General features: G+C 37.2%; 1 protein-coding gene across 4 annotated transcripts in view; it reads left to right on the top strand.

Annotated features, from left to right (window-relative positions):
- Window positions 1–25,726, top strand: part of AKAP7 (A-kinase anchoring protein 7) — a 150,160-nt gene that overhangs the window by 7,642 nt on the left and 116,792 nt on the right. For all 4 annotated transcript variants that reach the window (XM_040449187.1, XM_040449189.1, XM_040449188.1 and 1 more), the window contains 2 exons: window positions 11,918–12,057; window positions 24,300–24,436. In XM_040449187.1, coding sequence (XP_040305121.1) covers window positions 11,918–12,057; window positions 24,300–24,436 — 277 coding nt within the window. The remainder of the gene's footprint in view (window positions 1–11,917; window positions 12,058–24,299; window positions 24,437–25,726) is intronic.

Below are 25,726 nucleotides of genomic sequence, written 5' to 3'. Positions count from 1 at the left end.
CGTATTAGAACTATGTATATTAGAATATAAATATACACACTGGAAATAAATTATCTAAATGCAAGTGTGAAAGAAAATCTTCTACAAATATTGAGGAAGCAATACAACCTAAGTCACATCTTCTGGCTCTATAGGTTGAACATATTCTGGGAGAAAATATAACATCACTGAGTTGTTGACCTGGGCCTGGGTGGGTCTGTTCTCTCTACAAGATGGAAGTGTCAGTGGTTAGTTGGTTAGAAACCCAGCAAACCATTTGGAAAATGCTTGGAGTTGCTGTTAGTCTTGCCTCTGAAAGTTGAATGAGAGTCTGCAACGAAGAGTCATTCTCCTGCTGGAAGCAATAGCTTAGTGTGCTTCCCATGGACTGTAAATTGGTGGAGAGCTTTCGTTTAACCAACTCAGTTCTCTTAAGAGAATCATGGCCCTTACCTATCAAGCCACATTTTAAATCAAGATTCAAAATAAAATATTTGAGTGCCTTTTTTCTTTCATAAGTATAGAATTCAGTTCTCATATCAAAGTTATTATCTTTATTTTACCTCACACAGAATTCTAACCTTGTAATTATTGGAGACTTTAAAGATCTGGGAAATTATTTTGTTACTTGTTTATTAGCTAATATCATTAAGATGTATTTTAAACAATTCTTCAACTCTTAAGTATTTAAAAATACTGATTGAAACCTACCTTTTCTGGAATAAAATTTTTTATAGAAGAATGCTGTGTCAAATAAAGATGGAATCTTAACACCTGGTATAGTAAGTGATTATCCTGAGTCAATTTTAACTTCTTTTTTTTCTTAAAGTAATCTCTGTGCTCAACATGGGACTGGAACTCCTGACCCCAAGATCAAGAGTTGCATGCTTTACTGACTGAGCCACTCAGAGGCCTCTTTTGAGTCAATTTTAAAAAAGGATAAAGTAGGGGCACTTGGCTGGCTCATTCAGAAGAGTGTATGCCTCTTGCCTCTTGATCTTGGGGTCATGGGTTTGAGCCCCATTTTGGGAATAGAGATTACTAAAAAAATACATAATAAACTTAAAAAAAAATAAAAAAGGATCAGTTATGTTCTGTATCATCTCTAATTGGGGAAACATGGAGTACACATTCCAAATTTTTATGAAAGGGCTTAAGGCAAATATTTGTGTCAAATACTACAAAGGTTTTATCTTTTTCCCTTAGAAAAACGCACAAGACAACAAAAAACATTGGAAAATCCCAATAAATACATTAATTCATTCCACACACATTGAGTGCCTGCAGTGTGTCAGGTAATAATGGTCCTGGGCAAAGTAGAAGATAAAATTCAATTAGTAAATAAATATATGGAGAGTTATCCAACTTCAGATGTATTAAAGGATGTACCTTAAAATATGGCTATAACTTATCAGATTGGCAATATCTTTTTCAAAAATATCAATTTCAAAATAATATGCAGTGTTTTTAATGTCTTGTCTACCTTGCTTGTGACAATGTACTGAGTCCTTTTAGAATGGAGTTTGTTGGGACCTCCAGCAATGTTCAAACACGGGATAGATCCACTCATGGGATTCTCAATGCAAGGACATAGTCTTACTTGTGGAAAAAGGTCTTATTCATAAATATATGTGTTACAGTGTCTGTTAAATAGTAGAAATATTGGGGGAAAAACCCCAAATGTCCAAAATTAGAGAGTGAGTAAGCTATACTAATGCTTTAAATTACACATTATGTAATTACATGTTGTTATGAAAATAGTATTTCTGAAAACTGTGTTGGGAGGAATATTTCATACCTACAGTGCAAAGTCAAAAAGTAGGTGGAAAAAGTGTGGGTTGTTTGTTTACAGTAGTGTAAGTACTTTGTGTGACCTGTCACCAGAATTCATAGTGGTTGTGTTAAGATAGCGGTTTTTTGAGCAATTTTTTAGCTCCTTTTGCTAATTTTTTATGAGTGGCTTTTATTCTTTTTATGAAAAAATACGATTAGAATTTAAAAAATGTTTTTAAGTGTTTATATTTTTGTGTGAGAGAGAGACAGAGACAGAGTGTGAGTGGGGGAGGGGCAGAGGGGGAGACAGAATCAGAAGCAGGCTCCAGGCTCTAAGCTGTCAGCACAGAGCCCGACACAGGGCTAGAACCCATGAGTAGTGAGATCATGTCTCTAGCCGAAGTCAGAAGCTTAATGGACTGAGCCACCCAGGCGCCCCTACAATTAGAATTTTTAAATGTGCTTAAAAACTTGCTTTTAAAAATGTAAGCTTCATTGATTCACTAAATAGAAAGTTGGATAAACTTATTCCTCTTTGATCATGTCCACTAACATTATTCCTAATAGTGTTAAACTGTGGTGGTTATAAGCAAGGGCTGTGGAGTCAGACTGACAGGGCTCTACACTTTCTCTTCAAAAAAATTTTTTGAGGGTGTCTGGCTGGCTGTCAGTTCAAACCTCATGTTGGGTGTAGATACTACTTAAATAAATTAAAAACATTTTTTTTCAGGGGGTGTGTGGGTGGCTCAGTCAGTTGAGCATCTGACTCTTGATTTCACCCAACGTCTTGGGATTGAGTCCCATATTGGGCTGCATGGAGTCTGCTTAAGATTTTCTCTTTCTCTCTCTCTCTCCTTCGCCCTCTCCCTCTCTCCCTCTCTGCCGCTGCCCATCTCCGTCCCCCCCGCAAAAAAATTTTTTGGGAGTGTAATTAACATACAATGTTATGTTTGTTTCACGTGTACAACATACTGATTCAACAATTTTGTACATTACTCTGTTCATCATGATAAATGTAGTCACCCTCTGTCACCATACAACATTATTACAGTATTTTTGGCTGTTTTCCCAATGTTGTACTTTTTACCTCTATGACTTTATTTTATAACTCAAAGTTTGTACCTCTTAATCCCCTTTACCATTATTCTGTGTGTTTAAGAGTCTGTTTTTTTATTTATTTCTTTAAATTACACATATAAGTAAGATCATATGGTATTTATCTCTCTCTGTCTGACTTATTTCACTTAGCATAAATACCCTCCAGCTCCATCCATGTTGTTGCACATGGCAAAATCTCATTCTCTTTATGGGTAATATTCCATTGTATGTATGTGTATATATATATGTGTGTGTGTGTGTGTATGTGTGTATATGTGTATATATATATATATATATATTTATATACATATGATGTATATACAGTGTATATACTCCCATGTATATACTGCATCTTCTTTATCCATTCGTCCATCCATGGGCACTTGGGTTGTTTTCATATCTTGGCTATTATAAATAATGCTGCAATAAACATAGGGGTGCATATATTTTTTGAATTAGCATTTTCATTTTCCACCCACTAGTAGAATTAGTGGATCATATGGTATTTCTGTTTTTAAATTTTATTTTTTAAAGTTTATTTTTGAGTGTGTGTGTGTGAGAGAGATCCCAAGCAAGCTCTGTGCCACCAGCACAGAGCCTGATATGGGGCTCAAACTCACAAACCATGAGATCATGACCTGAGCTGAGATCAGGAAGCAGATGCTTAACTTTCTGAGCCATCCACGCACCCCTTTAAGGAACCTCCATACTGTTTTCCACAGTGGTTGCACGAACCTGCATTTCTACCAACAGCATGAGAGATCCTTTTTCTCTACATCCTTGCCAATCAATGCTGCTTATTTTTTGTCATTTTGAGTCTAGCCCTTCTGCCAGGTGTGAGGTGATGTCTCATTGTGGTTTTGATCTGTAGTTTCTGGATAATTAGTTTCCTGATGAGCATCTTTTCACGTGTCTGTTGGCCATCTGTATGTCTTCTTTGGAAAAAAATGTCTCTTCAGGTTCTCTGCTCATGTTTTAAGTTTTTGTTTTTTTGTTTTTTTGGTTTTGTATAAGTTCAATATATAGTTTGGATATTAACCCCTTATTGGATATATCATTTGTGAATATCTTTTCCCATTCAGTGGGTTGTTTTTTCTTTTGTTGATAGTCTCCTTTGCTGTGCAAAAGCTTTTTATTTTGGTGTAGTCCCAATGGTTTACTTTTGCTTTTTTTCCCCTTGCCTGAGGAGACATCTAGAAAAATGTTGCTGAAAACTGTCAAAGAGATTACTGCCTTTTCTTTTATGGTTTCAGATCTCACATTTATTTTATTTTGTGAGTTTATTTTTATGTCTGGTGTAAGAAAGTGATCCAGTTTCATTCTTTGCCATGTAGCTGTCTAGTTATCCCAACACCATGCTGTTATACTTCCTTATTGTGTCCTTTGAGCAAATGTCTAAGGCTCAGTCTCATTATCTGGAAAATTGTCATTATAATTGTAGCTATTTCAGGAGTTGAGAGGATTCAACTTGTTAATACGTGTAAAATTTTATAAATCTCAGCAAAGTTTTTTCCCAAGTATACTTGCTAAATTAAATATTTTAAAAAGATTTCATCTTGAGAGCAGTATTTTATAATCATGTTATCAAGGGTGTCCAACACATCGCTAAATGCTTTATATTTTCCTAATCCTCAGAGAAACTCAATGAGGGAGGTAAAGTTTTTTTTTTTTTGAAAGTTTTAATAATTTGCTAAAGATTACTCAGATAATAAGGGGGAGTAATGCTATGAAATAGAGAAGTTAATATTCTAAGTCATAAATTGAGGAGTTTTAAAAATGGTTACTTCAAAGATTTTGACTGCTTATATAACAAGAAAAAAAGAAAAGATTATCAAAACAAGAATCTAGTCTGTTTTCAGCCTTTTGGCTAAGAGAAAGTCTGAAAACAATCAACCAGCAATAGCAATTAATTTCTCTCATAATTCATTCTCTTGTAGTTTATTTTTTTTTTTTGAGAGAATAAATAAAACTTAAGGAAAAACTAGATAAATTGCATGAAATGACATGTGCTTTGGGTAAGAAAACACATGCACGGATCAGAGAATTTCAGCCTTTATCAACAGGACCAGATTCATTAGAGTACAATGAAATGGCTACTGAAATCATTATGAAAATTAGCAGTGTAATGAATTAAATTTATGAGATGAGGTTATGAGCTCTAATCCAGTGAAAGACCCAGGGTGCATGGCCAAAGCTTTTTCCATTTTGCTTCTGTGGTCACTGATCTTTAATGCTTTTATTAGTAAACTAGATTTTACATGAATTCTTTGCTCATTATATTTTCATATAAAGTACATTAAAAGAATAATTGCAGATTGTACTTTAGAATTTCGATTGTGATTTCAAAGTCAGAAATAAAATGAAGTTAGATAAGGAAAGAGAAGATTTTATGTTCTGGCCATACAAATTAAATTTGAAAATAAAAGGCAAAGAAGATATGCAAACCAGGGAAAAGAGGTATTGGGCTCAGTGTGTAACCCTGACCATAAATCCGCAGGACTCACTGAATTAAAGAATAGAAATAATAAACTTATTACAAGGGCAAATATAACTGTGGTATAGCAATAAGTAGTCACAGGATTCTTTTTCTTTTTTGCCCAGCTCTTGTTATATAATTTCCAACTTTACCCTGGCAGTGATGCCTAACAAAAGAAAATTTTATTTATTTTTATTTATTTACTTTTTAAGTAAGCTTTATGCCAACATAGGGCTTCAGCTCACAACTGTGAGATCAAGAGTCACATGCTCTACTGAATGGGCCAGACAGGTGCCCATAAAAGAAAATTTTAGATAATCCAGTTGGAAAGAAAGTTAAACAGTTATGGATAAGATTAGAAAAAGCTAAGGGAAGTTAGAAAAACTCTGTACTTCTTGGGGCACCTGGGTGGCTTAGTTGGTTGAGCGACCCACTTCGCCTCAGGTCATGATCTCACGGTTTGTGAGTTTGAGCCCCGCACCTGGCTCTGTGCTGACAGCTAGGAGCTTGGAGCCTGGAGCCTGCTTTGGATTCTGTGTCTCCCTCTCTCTCTGCCCCTCCCCCACTCATGCTCTGTCTCTCTCTGTCTCAGAAATAAATAAACATCAAAAAAAATTAAAAGAAAAAAAAGAAAAACTCTGTACTTCTTTATTTTTACTAAGAGGTTTTTTTGTTTGTTTGTTTTTAAGAGGTATTTTTGTCTGTTTGTTTTAAATGTTTATCTGTTTTTGAGGGAGAGAGAGAGAGAGTGCATGTGTGCACCTGAGCCCGGGAGTGGCAGAGAGAGAGGGAGACGATCCCAAGTAGGTTCTGTGCTGACAGCATGGGGTGCTCAACTGACTGAACCTCCCAGGTGACCCTTTAAGAGGTATTTTGAATTGGGATTTTACCCAATTCATTCTCATGATACCAGAATTGTTTAAAAGAGTTGTTATACAATTATGACTATTATATTCCAAGGTTATGGTTTTCCTTCTCTGGATATCTGTAGAATGGACTTATGGAATGTTTGAAATGGCAAGAATAAGTTGCTACAGGAAGAACGGTTTAGTTTTTGTTTTTGTTTTTTTGTTGTTGTTTTTTTTAATATGAAATTTATTGTTAAATTGGTTTCCATATGACACCCAGTGCTCATCCCAACAGGTGCCCTCCTCAATCCCCATCACCCACCTTCCCCTCACTCCCACTCCTCCCATCAACCCTCAGTTTGTTCTCAGTTTTTAAGAGTCTCTTATGGTTTGGCTCCCTCCCTCTCTAACTTTTTTTTTTCCTTCCCCTCCCCCATGGTCTTCTGTTAAGTTTCTTAGGATCCATAAGAGTGAAAACCTATGGTATCTGTCTTTCTCTGTATGACTTATTTCACTTAGCGTAACACTCTCCAGTTTCATCCACATGGCTACAAAAGGCCATATTTCATTCTTTCTCATTGCCATGTAGTATTCCATTGTGTATATAAACCACAATTTCTTTATCCATTCATCAGTTGATGGGCATTTAGGCTCTTCCCATAATGTGGCTGTTGTTGAGAGTTCTGCTGTAAACATTGGGGTACAAGTGCCCCTATGCATCAGCACTCCTGTATCCGTTGGGTAAATTCCTAGCAGTGCTCTTGCTGGGTCATAGGGTAGATCTATTTTTGATTTTTTGAGGAACCTGCACACTGTTTTCCAGAGCGGCTGCATAGTTTAGTTTTGAACAGATAAGGTATAAAACTGAAAATGCTAAAAGTCTCTGGTCTCTCTCTCTTTTTTTTTTTTTAAATTTTTTAATGTTCATTTATTTTTGAGAGAAAGAGAGAGAAACAAACACATGTAGGGGAGGGGCAGAGAGAGAGAGGGAGACACAGAATCTGAAACAGGCTCCAGGCTCCCAGCTGCCAGCACAGAACCCTATGCGTGGCTTGAAGTCGGAACAGTGAGATCTTGACCTAGACTGAAGTCGGACGCTTAACTGACTGAGCCCCTAGGTGCCCCTCAGTGGTCTCTTAAATACCACATTTTTAAGCCTGTTCTTATTGAGTAAAATATAGCAGAAACAATTCGGTGTCTTAGTGCACAGTAAGGAATACATTCATATTGCCATCCAGTACACACGTGTATGAAAAACCTTCAAATTTCATGTAGCAGTACTTAGACCTGCCATAAGCAGGCGGAATGTTACTTCTATTCTATCCTATTCTGTAGTATTCTAGTCTAGTCTACAACATTTTCTTCCATTTCATTCTACTCCACCCCACCATATTCCATTCTATTCTAGGTTTTAAAAAGTGCTTTTATATTATCTTCTATGTTGATTTAGTAACCTAGTAGTGGGTTGGTACTAGCAGTTTGGAAAAAAAACAACAAGAAAAACTAGACTTTGGGTTCAGGATTCTCTTTCTACTATGTTAATTTTGAAATGAACTAGAGGTTATAAAATCAGCTGGATTATTAGTTTGGACATCTTTTTTTAAGGTTATTTATTTTTGTTTAGTAATCTCTACACTCAGTGTGTGGCTTGAACTCATGACCCCGAGATCAAGAGTCGCATGCTCTTCCAACTGAGCCAGCCAGGAGCTGCTGGGCACCATTCTTGATCGAATTTTACCATGAGAGTCCTAACTGTTATAGGTGTTAAGTTAGTACCTTTATCACAGATCACAGAAAACTATAACTAGAAGAGACTCTAGGTAGAGATTATCTAGTTGTCCTTCCTATGCCCCTGGGTGTTTAAAAAATATATATATATAATTATGGCAAATTTCAAGCATATTCAAAAGTAGAATAGTAGACTGAGCCTCATCTATTTATACCACCTCTTCCTCACTAGATTATTTTGAAGTATATTCCAGATATATTTTATCTGTAAATACTTCAGTATGTGTCTTCAAAAGATAAGGATACTTAACAAAAAGCATATCCAAAATATGCTTCTCATGACAAAAAATAAGAGTAATTTCTAATATCATCAAATATTATGTCAGTATTCACACTTCTCTGTCGTAATTAAAAAAATTGTTTTGAATTAGGAAGTCCACACATTGTATTTGATTGACACATCTCTTCAGTTTCTTTTCATCTGTAGTTCTCCTTTCTTTCGTGTGTGTGTGTGTGTGTGTGTGTGTGTGTGTGTGTGTGTGTGTGTGTTATTTGAAGAAATGAAGTTGTATAGAAGTACCTACATTATGGTCACTTAATGTGTTCCTCTGCCCTTTACATTCTAGTCAGACGCTTAACTGAGTCACCCAGACACCCCAGATTAAGGAATCTTAATAAGTTTTGGAATATTGGCAAGACTGCTGCAAAAATGCTCTGAATTTCCCATTGTGTTGAAGTGATGATTTTATTTGCTGCTTAAATGGCGCCATCATTGGACAGTGTTGGGACTTTCAAACTGGTTCTAGAGACCTTCTGACATGGTGCCAGGAGTCTTTGAAGAGCCAGGATCCTCTGGTATATTTTATGCCTCAGACCTAGAATAAGCTATTTCTCTAAGGATTGGCCAGCTTTTTGAGTTCGCAGATAGAGAAATGAAGTGACTTGATAGGAAGATGCTTGTTGGAAGATTAGTCTTAGGGTTAATGCTCTTTTCACTATCTAGTGCTGCCTCTGCAGGACTGAAATAGACCTGGCTAGTTGCCTTGCCAACTTCTGTTCCCCCTCCTTTTTTCCTTTTGTAGATTTCTTTTTCCACATAGGCATAGGTTGGGAACTGGCAGATACTTACTATCTCGGCTTCCGGAGCTGTTTGGGGTTGTGTCCTGATTTGGACAATGGGATGTAAAAAGAAGGATGCTGAGAACTTATCTAGAATTAGTTTGTGATTTTACTTTAAAAAATGGGTGTTTTACTTTAGAACTATTTTGCAGTATTATATTTAATTTTTAAAAAACTGCTTAAGATTATTTTTCATTTTATATAATCATAGGGGATACAAGTGGTCTGGATGATGAAAAACAATGGATACTTTATACTTTATGTCAGTTTACTTTTGGAGTTTTCTAAATGATCTTAGCAGATACACATTTATCTCCCTAATTCTTTTGAGCTCTGGGTAACACCTAATAGTTATAGCTAATTATAGTGCTTAGTTTGTACCAGAATGTAGTTTAAGAGCTTTCATGTATTAACTCACTCAAAAATGGCCCTGTGAGGTAGCTATTATTATTATTCTCAACTTAGGAGGAAACTGAAGTAAAGAGAGTTCATGTGACTAATCTAAGATCACACAGCCAGTAAGTAGGGGAGCCAGGATTCTAACCCACAAACTCTGATCTAGACTATACTAAAATTGGTTTCCATTTCTAATGTACCATTTTACTAAGAGCAGATGGAGGTGGGCTAGAAATGTATTTGGGCATGGATTTAAAATACATGTGGTACTTTATTAGCATATTCTGTGGCTTCTGTTTAAAATTAGTAGATTTAGTTTGTGTTACTACAGTCAAATGTAGGACTGTTTCTTAGATGTCTAAAATTACAAGCAGCTCAACAGCATATTGATGTCATTTTCCATATTTAAAGAATTGCATGTGGAATAAAACCCAGTGGCATCACATGAGGCAATTCTGATAATGCTCATAATGCAGATGAGAATGCTGGAAACTTTTTCTTAGCAATAGGATTTATAAAGTTCTGACACGCTCATGTATGTAAAAGAAAGTAATAATTTATATTTCAAATATGTATTCTCTGTGAAGATGTATCATTTTAACCATATAAATCATCAGTAGTAGGGAAGTGGATGCACAAAGACACCAGATAATTTTGTCCTAACTCAATGATTTAGTCAGACTTATTACCCAGGTCCCCTTGCTTTTAATTTACCCCCACCTTCTGGATGTCACAAGTGTGTGTTAGTCCTAGAAAGAAAGCACATGTTTCCACAAACCCTGAGTTTTTAAATTTTTAACATACTCTACTCATTTTCTAGAAGTTAGCATTAAGACACTATTTGTGACATTTATTTAAAAATTGTCCTTAATATTTTATTTTTTATTTTAAAAAATCTTTTGAAAGTTTATCCACTTATTTTTAAGTAATCTCCACACCCAATATGAGGCTTGAACTCCTGACCCCAAGGTCCAGAGTCACATGCTCCTCCGACTGTGGCAGCCTTGGTGCCCCTGCTCTTGATATTTTAAAGAACAGTAGGGGCGGGCTCACTCTTTAGAGCACGCGACTCTTGATCTTGGGATTGTAAGTTCGAGCTCCATGTTGGGTGTAGAGATTACTTAAAAAAGTAAAATGTTGGAAAAAAAAATAGAACACTAGGATAAGGAAAATTACTTCTGCTCTTTGGTTTTGCAGAACTTTGACAGAGAAGCAGTTTGATCTAATAGAAAATACACTCGGTGGAGAGAGTTAAAAGGTCTAAATGCCACATTTGACTCCGTGACATTGAGTAGTTTTTAAGTTTTTTTGCACTTCTGTTTCCTTGTATTTAATGAGGAGTTGAGTTAGATCAGGATCGCATAGACACACAGACTCTGCATCATTGGTTGAGCTCAGACTTTCCCGACAGACCTTTTTAAGGCATTATGCGCAGGTGATCACCAGGGTCAGTAAGAGTTGATCCCAAAGATGGAGCCAGCTTCATAGGATTGAATGTAAATAAGGTGTTTTCTTCCTCCCACCCCTTTCGGGAATGATACCTCAGGGTATACAATTACATTTGAATTTTTACAAAGTCTCTATAAGGCACTCCATTTTGAATAGTAAGCTAATGTTCGGGAAGACACAGCCTGAAAACTCAATCAATGTTAGTTTTGCATGCATAGGGGACCTCCTGCTCAAATCTGAAAAAGGAAACCATGGCATTTCATACTGATTTGGTAATTCTTTCTGGGGGCATAGCTTCATAATTACTATTTTGGGTGTTATAAACGAGTCTTTTGAAGATGACTTTAACAAGTAGCTAAGTGCTTCTCAATTATCTATGGTCAAGGACCAGTTTTTTTTGTTTTTGATTTCCTATTTGTTGCCAACTGATACTTGTGTAAAATACGGTAAAAGATGAACTATTAGAAAAATGAAAAAAAACCCACACATAATAGAAGCCAAAGTTCAGTAGACAGAATTTCTTTGCCTACTTGCTATGTAAGTTTCTAAAGCAATCTAAATTTTTGCAAGTTTGTAGCATGACCTTGACCACAAACCAAACTTTGAGTGGCATTGCTATGAGTGGTTATGTTGTGGGAGTCACAAATGTACATTTACAAGATGTATGAAGAAAGTGATCTTTTCTAGTATCTTGAAACTCGTGGCACAGGGGAGAGAATGGTTGCTAGTTGTGCTTTAGATAATGGGCCAAATCTGGCTAACTATCTGCTTTGTAAATTAAGTTTTATCGGAACACAACTATACCTCTTCATCTACGTTTGTCTGCAGTAGACTTGGGTAGTTTTGACAAAGACCATATGATCTGCAGTGCCTAAAATATTTATTCTGAGGTCCTTTACAGAATAGTTGCTAGCTCCTACTTTACATTTGAAAATGACTATTATGAATGATTGCTATTTATGTAGTGCTTGTTTCCTTTTTATTTTTTTTTGACTAAATTATCTTTGTTTAAATCCATTAGACATATTATTGTTTGACTTTCTCCCTCTAGTCACTGATGTACCTCACATAAATTTGGAGAGAAGTAAAGAAAATGAACGGATCAGTAAAGATCAGATAAAGAAGAAGAAAAAAAAGCAAAAAGATTATCAACCCAACTATTTCCTATCCATTCCGATCACCAACAAAGAGGTGCTTTTTTTTTTTTTTAATTGAAGTGTAGTTGACACACAATGTTACATTAGTTTCAGTTGTACAACATGGTGCTTTGACAGTCTACATTGTGCTGTGCTCACGACCCGCGTAGTTACCATCCGTCACCATACAGCGTTATTACTGTACCATTGACCAAATTCCCTGTGCTGTGCCTTTCAATTCCTGACTCCTCCGTTCTGTACCTGGAAGCCTGTGTCCCCCACTCTACTTTACCTCTTTAGCCCTTCCCTGCACAGTCTTCCCCTCAGGCAGCCATCAGGTCTTTGTATTTATGGCTCTGTTTCTGCTTTTTGTTTGTTTGTTTATTGATTCATTTTAGAGGTGCTATTTAAAAAACAACTACTTTTACTATAAAGTTTTATTTTAAATTAGATGTAAGCTACACTAAATGCTTGTAAGCCCATTTGCTCTCAGCTCTTAAGTGTTTTTGGTGGTATTTTAGGTGGGCTCCATAGGAAACAATCCTATTTATTTATTTTTATTTTTTTTTTACTACCATCTTACATGTTTTTGAAATTTAAATCCAAGTTAGTTAACATATAATGTAATAATGATTTCAGGAATAGAATTTAGCGATTAATCACTTCCATATAACACCCAGTGCTCATCCCAACAAGTGCCCTCCTTAATGCCACTCACCCCACCCCATACCCTGCCAGCAACCCTCAGTTTGTTCTCTGTATTTAAGAGTCTCTTGTGGTTTGCCTTCCTCTCTTTTTATCTTATTTTTCCTTCCCTTCCCCTATGTTCATCTGTTTTATTTCTTACATTCCACAGGTGAGTGAGATCATATGATATTTGTCTTTCTCTGACTGACTTATTTCACTTAGCATAATACACTCTAGATCTGTCCACGTTGTCGCAAATAGCAAGATTTCATTCTTTTTGATGGCTGAGTAATATTCCATTGTATATATATGTACCACGTCTTTATCCATTTGTCAGGAGATGGACATTTGGGCTCTTTCCATACTTTGGGTATCGTTGATAGTCTACTATAAACATTGGGGTGCATGTGCCCCTTCGAATCAGTACATCTGTATCCTTTGCATAATTACCTAGTAGTGCAATTGCTGGGTTGTAGGGTATTTCCTTGGAAATAATCCTATTTAAAAATTTTTAAAAATATTTATTGATTTTTTTTAAGAGAGAGAGAGAGAGAGAGAGAAAGAGAGAGTACACACATGAGTGAGTGGGGGAGAGGCAGAGAGAGAGGGAGACATGGAATCCAAAGCAAGCTCCAGGGTCTGAGCTGTCAGCACAGAGCCCAACATAGGGCTCATACTCATGAACAATGAGATCCTGACAAGCTGAAGTCAGACACTTAACTGACTGAGCCACCCAGTGCCCCATAAATAATCCTATTTAAACAATAAAATGTACTTAAACAGCAATTTAGAAAAAATATTAAACAGTCATATTTAAGTAATAATTTTGAGTGTGTTGCCAGATGGCATGTCAAGGTTCTCTCTGTTTGTTCACCACAACAGAGGAACCTTTCAGAAGCAGAAAACAGTGGCCAGGTAGAAAAAGAGGGATTTGAAATCTCTGCTGGGAAAGTAGTGGGATTTCTTGCTGCTCAGTCCTGTGTATGGTAATGATTATTGTGACATAGTTTCTTTAAAAATTACTCCCTGTACAAGTTTAATATTGCATGATAAACTTGGGTAAAAATCTATTAAAAATCTGGAAAATTAATGTGGTATGAATAATAGGAAATGGGACCAGCCAGTTGGCACAAACTAACAAACCCTTGTATGTGGCTGAGAGCTACAGTATCTAATTCAAACTGGTGAAGCAGTGAGGGAGGAAAGAACACTTTACTTGGAAGACCGACCGTTTGCATATCTTGGCCCGATTTGAGAAGCAGACCTGAATTTCTGTATGATCTCTTTTACCAGAAAACAACAGAAATTCCAAGTGCATCTGAAGATCCAGTTGGCTGTGTTGAACGAGTCATGAATCGGGCAGCATCCCATCTAGCAGACAGAAAAGTGCTCCCCAAGACTGCAGAAAAGGAAAGGATTTTAAAGGGAGAGAGGGAGGGGAAAAAGGAAACAATTAGCAAAGAATCCATCGTGTTAGGCGGGGACACCCTCTGAAGGAGAATGGAAGGGGTCTGTCAGAAGTTTCCTAGTGCTGACCAGGAAATTGTGTGTTGACTGGCTACATCCCTGGGGGGCTGAGACTGCACTTAAGTTAGGTGTTAAGTCTTGGTTTGCTGACTTAAGGCTCTTAACGTGTTAAGAGCCCATTTTGGGCCTGTGGTTTTTCTTTAAAAAACAACAACAACAACAACAACAACGTTTTTTCAGTGTTTATTTATTTTTGAGAGACGGAGAGAGAGAGAGCCTGAGCAGGGGAGGGGCAGAGAGAGAGGGAGACACAGAATCTGAAGCAGTCTCCAAGCTGTCAGCACAGAGCCTGATGCGGGGCCCGAACTCACGAACAGTGAGGTTATGACCAAGCAGAAGTCAGACGCCAAACCGACCAAGCCACCCAGGCACCCCAGGTGCCTGTGGTTTTCTTTTTAACAGGAGGCACATTTTAAGTTTGTTTCTCCCCTTATTTAACTGGAATGTTTCTAGGGAATGCTAATGAATTTTTAAAAATCAAAGCAAATGAAGTTGAAATCAAAGAAATAAATATCAAAAGAAAAAAAATAAGTTTTATTGAGGCCTTCCAAGAAATTTCTAGTCCGTGAGATACAGTTTAGCTGGGGAAAGAAGATACATAAGAAGAGAAATTTGTATAACCTAGCAATGCAAGGTTTTAGAGTTTAATGCAGTAAAGAATTAGATTCTGATTTTACTGGTACATGCCAATAAAAACCATTATAATCCTTAAAAGTGTTTAGGTGATACAAACTTTATTTTTTTATTTTTTATTTATTTATTTTTAATGTTTGTTTATTTTTGAGAGAGAGACAGAACGTGAGCGGGGGTGGGGCAGAGAGAGAGGGAGACGCAGAACTCGAGGCAGGCTCCAGGCTCTGAGCTGTCAGCACAGAGCCCGATGCGGGGCTCAAACCCACAAACCGTGCGATCATGACCTGAGCTGAAGTCGGATGCCCAACCGACTGAGCCACCCAGGTGCCCCGAGGTGATACAAACTTTAATGTCATTAGCAATTGTATATTAATTATATTAAAATACCTTGATTTATTTGGGCAGGTTTTCTTTGAAATTTAGGGTTATATGTACATGAGGGAGTTAGAAGAAAGCCAGAAGTCAAAGGTGGTGCTGCTGAAGTGAGAAGTCTCAAGCCAGGTCCTCAGGACCCAGAATGTGAAATAGGCAAAGCGACTTCCCCAAGGACGTGGGGACTGGACAAGACCCCGGGTTCCTTATTTTGATTCGCTGCTTAGAGATTTTTCCACTGCACTCTGTCAACTATAAAAGTTTGGGAAACACTTCTATAAGTTGCTTTTGTGAGGCCCTTCATGGAGTCTGTCTCCCTTCACACCTTCATTCTTTAAAAAAATTTTTTTAAACGTTTATTTATTATTGAGAGACAGAGAGAGACAGAGCATGAGCAGGGGTGTGGCAGAGAGGGAGAGACACAGAATCCAAAGCAGGCTCCACGCTCTGAGCTTTCAGCACAGAGCCTGACACGGCGCTCGAACCTGTGAACTGTGAGATCATGACCTGAGGCAAAGTCAGACGCTTAACCGACTGAGCCATCCAGGCGCCCCTTCACACCTTCATTCTTGGCGCCCTTGGTAGTCTGAACAGCAGCTCTGTGTCCCTTTCATGCCTGTCCTTCCTCTCCTAGCCTTGTTCTGACTGTGAAGATCAATGGGGTGACTGGTGGGGAAGGGCAAGGAGAGGGGTTGGAGAGGAGAGGGGTTGGAGAGGAAAGGGGCTGGAGAAGTTCTTTCTTTCTGAGGCTTAGTTCAGAATTTGGGCCACTAAAGTGACCAGAGGAAGGGGATGGGAGAGAACGGTCTGCAGCTCCTAGTTTTCACCCATCAGCTGCCGTAGCCATCGTGTCTGCTGCTTACCTTCTGGGAGGTGGTGTGGGACCAGGAAGAGTGCGACTTTGGAGTCCTACAGGTCTTGTTTGAGTACCATCTGGGCTACAAACTCCTCTGTGGATGTCGGTCAAGTTACTTAATTTCCGTAGCTTCCATTTCTTTAGGTGTAAAATGGAGGTGATAATGATTATTTTCTAAACCCAAATCTGGACATGTCACCCGCTTATATACTTCACTCTTTTCCTGTTGGTATTAGGTAAAGACAAAGACTCTACCATGTCCTGTGAGGTTCTACATGGTTCAACCTTCTCCACTTTGGCACTTGTTCCTTCTGCTTGAGTCCCTCTGGCCTTGAACTTGCCAGGGGCCCTCTCCCCCCAGAGAAAACCTTTTCTGTCTAGGAGTTTTCTTTCATCCCCTCTTGGTTTTGTTAATGTCAAAATCTCAGCTCAAACCTCTTCACCTGTGACCACCTGCCTTGGTCACCCCCTAGTTTGCCACCTCCAAGGTCTCATAGCTTTCCTTTTGTGATCTGTCATTCTTGCAATTGGAACTTGTTTGTCTTCCTCACAAAGTCTTCGGCTCATTCCCAGTACCTAGAGCAGAGCTTGGCAGGAGCAGAAATACACACACACAAAATACTGTCATTTCAGGGCTGAAGACGTATTCGTGGCATACCAAGTTGCAACCAGAACATTTATAATAATTCACAAATAAGAAATACAGTGTTACAATGTTGGTTTCATAATACAGGTTCAACAGCCATCCTTTGAGGGTCCCGTGACTCATAGTAGTGGGGAATGCGGGTGTCAAGTGACCTGGAAACTAAATAATTTAATGTTTCCCTCTCAAGAGACTTATTTGTACTTAGTAGGAGGTGTACATACAAATACAGAGAGAAGAGGTAGGGTGGGAGGCGATTAGAAGGTGCATTTTACATCTTTTCTATGAACATCCTTTTTGTTTGTTTGTTTTAAAGTATCAAATGTTAATTTTCTTTTTTAAACTACTTATGAGCTTTTGTGGGAAGGCCTGGGAAAAGAAGCAGCATTTATAACATTGTTTCAATGGGAGACTGTATTCCAAGTTCCAATTTAGTGACCTGCAAACAAGCCTTTGGAAGCTAGCACACTCACAATGAGTTGCTCTACTTTTGGCCTCTACTTGTTGGCATCTAGTTTTAAAGAAGAAAGTGTTCAGACTGACATGGGTCTTTGATTTTTAAACACATTCTTAGATGTTTGAAGTTCTTCATTAATGGAAAATCATAATTTCATACTTCAAAACATTTTCTTATTACGTTTCTTTATTTTTTTGAGAGGCAGAGAGAGACAGAGGGTGAGTGGGGGAGGGGCAGAGAGAGAGGGAGACACAGAATCCAAAGCAGGCTCCAGGCTCAGAGCTGTCAGCACAGAGCCCAGTGCAGGGCTCAAACTCACGAACTGTGACATCATGACCTGAGCCGAAGTCGGACGCTCAACCGACTGAGCCACCCAGGCGCCCCCATAATTTCATAGTTTTAAGAAATAGAATTGGAAAATGCACTAGAATGATTGTATAAAATATCCAAGTTGCAAGTATGTGAAAGGATGTGTTTCTCCATTACCTGCAATTATACATTAGTTTAAAAATAAAAATAAAGAATAAAAGAATCTAATGGAGTTATAATAAATCCTATATGTTTCTTAAATGCTTAGAATTATTTAATTAGTTCTAGTTGGATTACTCATGTTGGTTTTATGGGCTTTCTTTATGACTAGTAATAAATATAAGGTAAATCAACATTGAAGTACAAGGGAACAATTAGAAATTGATTGAATTCAGGAGTATATTAATTTTTTAGAAGATACTTTTTTTAAATTTTTAAAAAATATTTTATTTTTGAGAGACAGAGAGAGAGAGACAGAGTATGAGCTGGGTAGGGTTAGAGAGAGAGGGAGACACAGACTCTGAAGCAGGTTGCAGGCTCTGAGCTGTCAGCCTGGAGCCCGACATAGGGCTAAAACTCATGAACTGTGAGAAACTGAGTCAAAGTTGGATGCTTAATCGACTGAGCCACCCAGGCACCCCAGATAATTTTTTTATACTATTGGAAAGATATGATTTTTCTCTGGGTGTTTTAAAAGGCATTTGTAACCTTTAATTCCATATTTCATCATTTAGTAATGTGAAAATTGCTGGTCTTATAAAAATAATAAAAGTAGATTTGTGCATTCAGTCATTCAATTCTTGTCTGGGAAATGTAATTGTAAAAGTATTTGCTATGATGGTGTATATGTTGAGCATTTGGTAGACATAGAAAATTCTCCTATTTCAGAAGGACTTTTTACTTTTACTCCAGTTTTGCTATGTTATCAATTTTTCAAGTTCTTTTCATGGTTGTAGACAAGCGAGAAAAATGAAAGTATTCAGCACTGAAGAAAAATTATGTAGCAAATTGAAGTGATAATTCTGGTAAATATTAACGAGGCAGCAAATTTAGGAACAATATAAGTTAACAGCTTAGAAAAATTCTGAAAATAATGTCAAAAGTTGAGGTCAAAGACATTCTCGTACTCTGTGCTAGAATGCAACTTCTCTCCCTCTTGCAGAGGTACATGATGTTAAGGGTTTTTATCTGCACTCATATATATATGCTTCGAGTCAATTAGAAAACTTAAAAGATATAAACATGTATTTTCTTACAAAGTTTCCTTTGGCCTGTAATGACACTGGTAGTTCTTAAAATGCAATACAGAGAAGAGTCAAGTATTTTTCCCTTTTCTTTTATAAGAATGTAATTAGGAATAAAAAAGCATTTAAAAACGCTGTTTAAGATGATATCAAGGAATATATAAATTAATCTGGAGCATCAAAGCATAGCTAGAAATACATCTCTTGGTTAGATTATCTGTAGAATTTTCCTAGATTGAGGTTAATCCTGCATCATAAGTACTGTGTGACATCAGAGAATTAGTCTTCCAAGTATTTTATAGTTTTTAATTTGCAGTTTACATGCTTCCAGATAATTAAAAAGAGGAATGGTCTAAAACTATTTTACTATGCAGAGCATTTGCACTAAAATGCTGGATACACAAATGAGTGGAATTCTTTGAGCATTTCCCTGACTTTATACATAATTAGTGTTTGATCCCAGAATCAAGAGTATATTTTTGTGAAAATGCAGGTACTCTACCCACTAAGTGCAAGTGGCAAGTCCCCAGTTATGACAAAAATGCCTCCAAACATTGCCAAATGGTACTTGGGAAGCAGAACTACATAGGGTAGAGAACCACTGAATTTAATTTTGGCAGTGTTGTATGCTTTATATTAGGCAAATGGTGTAGAGCTTGTGAAGTATTTTCATGTAGCTTGCCTACTGTGATCTGTAACACAATGCTCTAAGTTTGGCAGTGCAGATTTTATCATTCCTATTTTACAACTGAAGAAGCCAAGATTTAGTGAGAAGAGGTGACAGGTGTGGGGTCACACCTGTGGTAGACCTGGAATTAAAATCCAGAATTTTGGGGAGCCTGGGTGGCCCAGTTGGTTAAGCATCCAACTCTTGTTTTCCACTCAGGTCATGATCTCACAGTTTCTTGAGTTCGAGCTATGCATCGTGCTCTGTGCTGACAGTGTGGAGCCTGTTTCGGATTCTCTGTCTCTCTCTCTCTCTCCCTCCTCCCTCATTTGTGCTGTCTTTGTCTCTCTCTCAAAAATAAATAAATAAATAAATAAACTGAAAAAAAAAAATCCAGAATTTCTGAGCCAAGTCCAGCATCCTTTATTTGTATTACTCTGATTGTAAAACAGAGTTCTCATCCTAAGATACTTTTCATGTGCAGTTAAAACAATATTATCATTGATTTGTAGATGTAATTATATTGTTTAGAGGTATGACTTTTTTTTTTTAATTGATGTCTAGTTGACACACAGTGTTATATTAGATTCAGGTATGCAACATAGTGATTTGACAAGTCTGTGTGTTTTGCTATGCTCACCACCAGTGTAGGTACCATCTGTCACCATGCAGTGCTGTTATAATACCAGTGATGATATTCCCTATTCTGTACCTTTCATCTCCATGACTTATTCATTCCATAACTGGAAGTCTGTATTTCCCACTCTCCTTAACCCATTTTGCCTATCTTTCCACCACCTACCCCTCTGGTAATCATCAACTTGCTCTCTGTATCTTTGGGTCTGTTTCTGGTGTTTGTTTATTTGCTTTGATTTTTAGATTCCACATATATGTGAAATCATACAGTATTTGTCAGTCTGACCTATTTCACGTAGCATAATACCTTCTGGGTCCACCCATGTTTTTGCAAATGTGAAGACCTCATTCCTTTTTATGTCTGAGTAACATTCCATTTTATACACATTTTATGTGCACACACACACACACAATTTACCCATTTATCAGTGGACAGTGGGGTTGCTTGCGTAATTTGGCTATTGTAAACAATGCTGCAATAAACATAGAGGTTCATACATCTTTTTAGTGTTTTTGTTTTCCTTGGGTAAATACCCGGTAGTGGAATTACTGGGTCATATAGTGTTTCTACTTTTATTTATTTTTTTAAGTTTATTTATTTTGAGGGGGGGGAGGGGGAGACAGAGAGGGAGAGAGAGAACCTAAGCAAGCTCTACGCCGTCAGCACCTGTCATGGGGCTTGATCCCACAAACCGTGAGATCATGACCTGAGCCAAAATCAAGAGTTGACACCCAACCCACTGAACCACCTAGGCACCCCTCTATTTTTAATTTTTTGAGGACATTCTATACTGTTTCCCATAGGAGCTGTACCAGTTTACATTCTCTTCAACAGTGCACAAGGGTACCTTCTGTTCTATATCCTCACTAACATGTATTTCATTTTATTTTATTTTGTTGTCTTTTTCATTCTAGCCCTTCTGACAGATGTAAGGTGATATCTTATTGTGGTTTTGATTTGCATTTCTCTGATAATTAGTGATGTTGAGCATCTTTTCATGTGTCTGTTGGCCATCTGGATGTTTTCTTTGAAAAAATGTCTCTTTAGGTCCTTTCCCTACATTTTAATCAGATTGGTTTTTTGTTGTTGTTGTTGTTTTGTTTTTTGGTGTCAAGTTGTATAAGTTTTATATGTTTTGAATATTAATCCTTTAGTGGATATGTCTTTTATGAATATCTTCTCCCATTCAGTAGGTTGCCTTTTCCTTTGTTGATTGTTTCCTTGGCCTTGCAAGGTATATTTTCGTGCAGTCCCAATAGTTTATTTTTGCTTTGTTTTTCTTGCCTGAGGAGACGTATGTAGACAAATTTTGCTAAGGCCAATGTCAAAGAGACACGGCCTTTGTTTTCTTCTAGGAGCTTTATGGTTTCATTTCTCACATTTGGGCCTTTTATTCTGTTTTGAGTTTATTTTTGTGTATGGGTTAGAAAGTGGTCCAGTTTTATTCTTCTGCATGTGGCGGTCCAGTTTTCCCAATGTCATTTGTTGAAGAGTCTGTCTTTTCCCATTATGTATTCTTGCCTCCTTTGTCATAGATTAGTTGGCCATATAAGAGTATTTTTCCTTTTGGGATTTCTGTTCCATTGATATATGTGTCCAGAGGTCTAACATTTTTGAGCACCTTTAATATCCTTGATGCTGGACCAGGCTGTTAGCATATGAACCTCGACCCTCTTGAGCTGCTTTGTTATGCCATGAGCCAATCTCAGCACTTCATTGTACCTGGAAAAACTCAAAAATTCAAATTTAAAATCATTTGTGAGCAATACAGTTTTATAATAAAGGTCTTTCTGAGAGGGCCAGTGTATTCTGTTACGCAGTATTCAGTAAGACTTTCTAAAAATCTCCTTTGAATTCCTTTTTCCCCTCAGGGTTTCATTTCTTAAGTCAGTACCCACATCTCTGCCCCCTCTTTGTCCCCTCTGAAAACAAACCAATTCGTTGTCACTGTTGCATTTTTTCTCATGTATTGTAATTTATCCTTTACTTACATTCCTTTGCTGTTTTGGGTGTATGATTTTGAAGAGATTTTTTTTTAAATCTTCTGTTTTTCAATTTATTTTAATAGAGTTAATGCCAATATCTACCTTATAGGGTTGTTCAGAGGCTTCAGTGAACTAATATATATAAAATGCTCACTTTAGTATCTAGAACCTAGTGATCACACAATAAAGGTTAGTTACTGCTATTGTTTTTTAAATATTGTTGCTTTATTTTTTATTAATTAAAAACTTTTTTTGAGAAAAAACTTTATTTCGGTTAATGATTAGGTAACTAAATTATGGGACATCTGTACAATGGGACCCTATTCCATTAAAAAAGTGAAGACATTATATATTTAATGATATGGAAAATGTCTAATCCTTTTTAGGTGAAAAAGCACATTTTATTATTTATTTATTTTTAAATGTTTATTTTTGAGAGAGAAAGAGTGCTGGGGGGGGCGGAGCAGAGAGAGAGGGAGAGAAAGAGAGAGAGAGAGAGAGAGGGAGGGAGGGAGGGAGACACAGAATCTGAAACAGGCTGCAGGCTCTGAACTGTCAGCACAGAGCCTGACACAGGGCTCGAACTCTAGAACAGTGAGATCATGACCTGAGCCAAAGTTGGACGCTTACTTCGTCCAACTGAGCCACCGCCCCTGAAAAAGCACATTTTAGAATAATGTGAACTGACATTTACTGATGTGTCCTCATGCCAGTTATTTTATTTTACTTTATTCTATTTTATTTTGTTTTATTACTTTTTTAAATTTCTAGTATCATTAATATACAGTGCTATATTAGTTTCAGGTGTATTTTAAGTATTGTTTTTATTATTATTACTGGTCACTGTGGTGAGATGGTGGTTAGAAGAAATAAACATTACCCTCGAGGAGTTTATAATTTAGTTTTATTGATATAGAGTAGAAGAAAGTGACTCTATAAGATCTTTGTATACTATTACATCAAGAGCATTTTATTTACCAGGAGATCAGTATTCTTTTGCTGGGTTTCACAGAAGTGATCTCTTGCCTTGGGAAATATTATGTTAGGTGTTACTGCATAACTTCCTCCCAGGAAAACACCATTTCCTGTGTCGCCTTCTTCCATATTGCAAGGAATAGAGAAAGGCTGAGGTTATTTTGGGTGATGCGGATTTATCATAAAGACACGTGGGAAGTCAGATCCCAGGATGGCATCTCATGATTTGTCCAGTCACATTCTGCAGATAATGGGAACATTGTTCAGGATAAAACAGCTACTCTAGTATCAGAACAGTCTGCTGTGCTCATGATTCAGTTTTTTCTTATCTCTGCTGTTTTTTGTTGTTGTTGTTTTTTTTTTTTAATGGACTCTGTTTCTATTGCCAGCCTCCTCTCCTTCCCCTTTTCTCTCTGACTAATTCTGCTGCCTCAGGACTTCTATGTGCTCTCTTTTCTCTGAGTATTGCTCGGTTTGCTATTTCATATTCAAACCATTTTCCGATACACTTTTCTAGTCACATGTACAAGTTGACTAGAATTGTATCTGACTGGAAATGGAGGAGGGAAGAACATTGTTCCCCTTTTTGTTTCAGAGCAGGGACGGAGAGGGGAAGTCTGATGGAAGAGGAGGGGTTGCATCTCTCTGCGACTGTAATTGTTTTTCTAACATACACAATTGGACGTCTTTGCAACTCTCTCTCCATCCTTATGCCCCTCCTCACACATCTGGAAAAATGACAGTAGCCACTCCTGTTGAGATTATTGCTGTCCTAAAAAATTGTAAAGGCCATGAAGAATGGGTTCTCAGACACATTCACTTGGGGACAAATAAATAATACTTCCAATAGGAATGGAATGTTGTCTGCTGGTTTGACCTTTCTGTGGCAAGAGAAACTTTTTTTTTTTTAATTTTAGGAAAGATCATAATTATCTTGAGTCATACTGCAAGTTTCTGAAAAGATGCATGGTCACTGAGAGATTTTCAACCAGTGGGTTCAACCAGTGACCCAGTGTGTAAAACAAGGGTATTAGGTTTGATGTTTTCAAGATGGACAAGAATTATATGATTTAAAAAAACTCATACCTCATATTAAGCTTCCCAAGTCATTTTATCCAGGGTATTTGAGAACAAGTAGGCGATTAAGCATTGTTCGGTTGAAGAATCTTGACGTTGTTCTAATTTTGGTTGTTGCTTATTTTTCTTCTTGATTTACATTTTGCCATAAAGAAATATTGCTTACCTAATCTCTATTTTGTGTGTGTGTGTGTGTGTGTGTGTGTGTGTGTGTGTGTGTGAGATTAGATTACAAGAGGAATTAAGATCCTACAAAATGCAATAATACAACAAGACAAACAACTGGCCAAAGCAATGATCAGTGATGGCTCCTTTCATATTACCCTGCTAGTGATGCAGTTATTAAATGAAGAGGAAGTAAACATGTGAGTAATATGTCTTCCTTGAATATCATTTTCCAAATTATTGCTTTAATATGAGTAAACATAGTAGAACCCAAAGAGGCACTGAAATTGTAAGGAAGTATTCTTTGTTATAATTTGTTCCGGTTAATAGTCAATGTACAGAATTAGCAATATAAATATTCCTCCTAATCGAGACTTTAAATTGTTATTGTTATCAAATAGTTGCCCTTGGTTATGTAGTTGTTTTCCCCATGTTAATTATGTCAGCACTCTAGAGGCCGACCATTTAGGTTAGGATTCTTGGTAAAGATTCTGGAACTGTGACACAACCATTTCTGAATAGCTGCCTAATTTTGGGCAGATTGTTTACTTTTTATGTAAATGGAAACAAATAATAGTTTCAATACATGTAAAGACTCTTTGTACAGCCCCAGCCCACAGTAGGTGACTGATGTTATTGTTATTAGAGCTGTCCTCTATTCCAGTAGATAGTTACAATTTTACCTTACTCATTCTTGAGTACCTATATACTACCCACTCCTAATTCCAGACTTGTGCCATAAAGTTTAAGTATATAAGTCATTGATTGCTGCTTGGAGTGGAGAACCCTTGGTCTTCCCCCAATTCCCTGGGGTACTCCTTTCCCTGTTACTACCTGTATAGCTCCCCAGATTGAGCTTAAGCTTTAGCTCTTTGGAAAACCAGAGCCAGAATGTATTGCAGGTTACTTCTGAGGGAATGAAGAACAAGGCTTGAATTGGGAAGGGGTGAGGAAAAGGTAGAAAACATGAAACTGGTGATTCAAAATATGAAGCCAAATTATGATTCTTGTAGTTATGCCTTTTAAACAGTAGACCCTCATGTGTTTAGAGATCAGTTTTCCATTCTATTCCAACCTGATCTACCCAAGAGCAGGTCTGGAGCACCTTGCATTTGCAGAGAGGACTAGAAGATTTTATTTGGCTTGCTTTCACTGTTCACTTTGCCAGTCAGAAGACAAAATAAATACTGTGATGCTCTTAAGGGAAAAAGAGCCAAAGAAGATGTGACATGAGGAGCCGAAAGCCTGAGAGAAGTGTCCTGTGTGTGTTAGAGTGGTGAATTAGTCCGGGTTCTCCAGAGACACACAACCAACAGGATGTATATCTGTATGAATATCTAGATATATTGATATCTCAATATATCTGTATCTGTGACTACATACAGAATTTATTTTTTTTTATTTTTTTTTTCTCTTTTTTTTTTTTAATTTTTTTTTTCAACGTTTATTTATTTTTGGGACAGAGAGAGACAGAGCATGAACGGGGGAGG

The sequence above is a fragment of the Herpailurus yagouaroundi genome, unplaced genomic scaffold (genome assembly GCF_014898765.1).
Source record: "Herpailurus yagouaroundi ecotype Mexico unplaced genomic scaffold, PumYag 198, whole genome shotgun sequence".
Lineage (NCBI taxonomy): Eukaryota > Metazoa > Chordata > Mammalia > Carnivora > Felidae > Herpailurus > Herpailurus yagouaroundi.
Note: the sequence above shows the minus strand (reverse complement) of the source record. Positions and strands in the feature narration are given on the sequence as shown.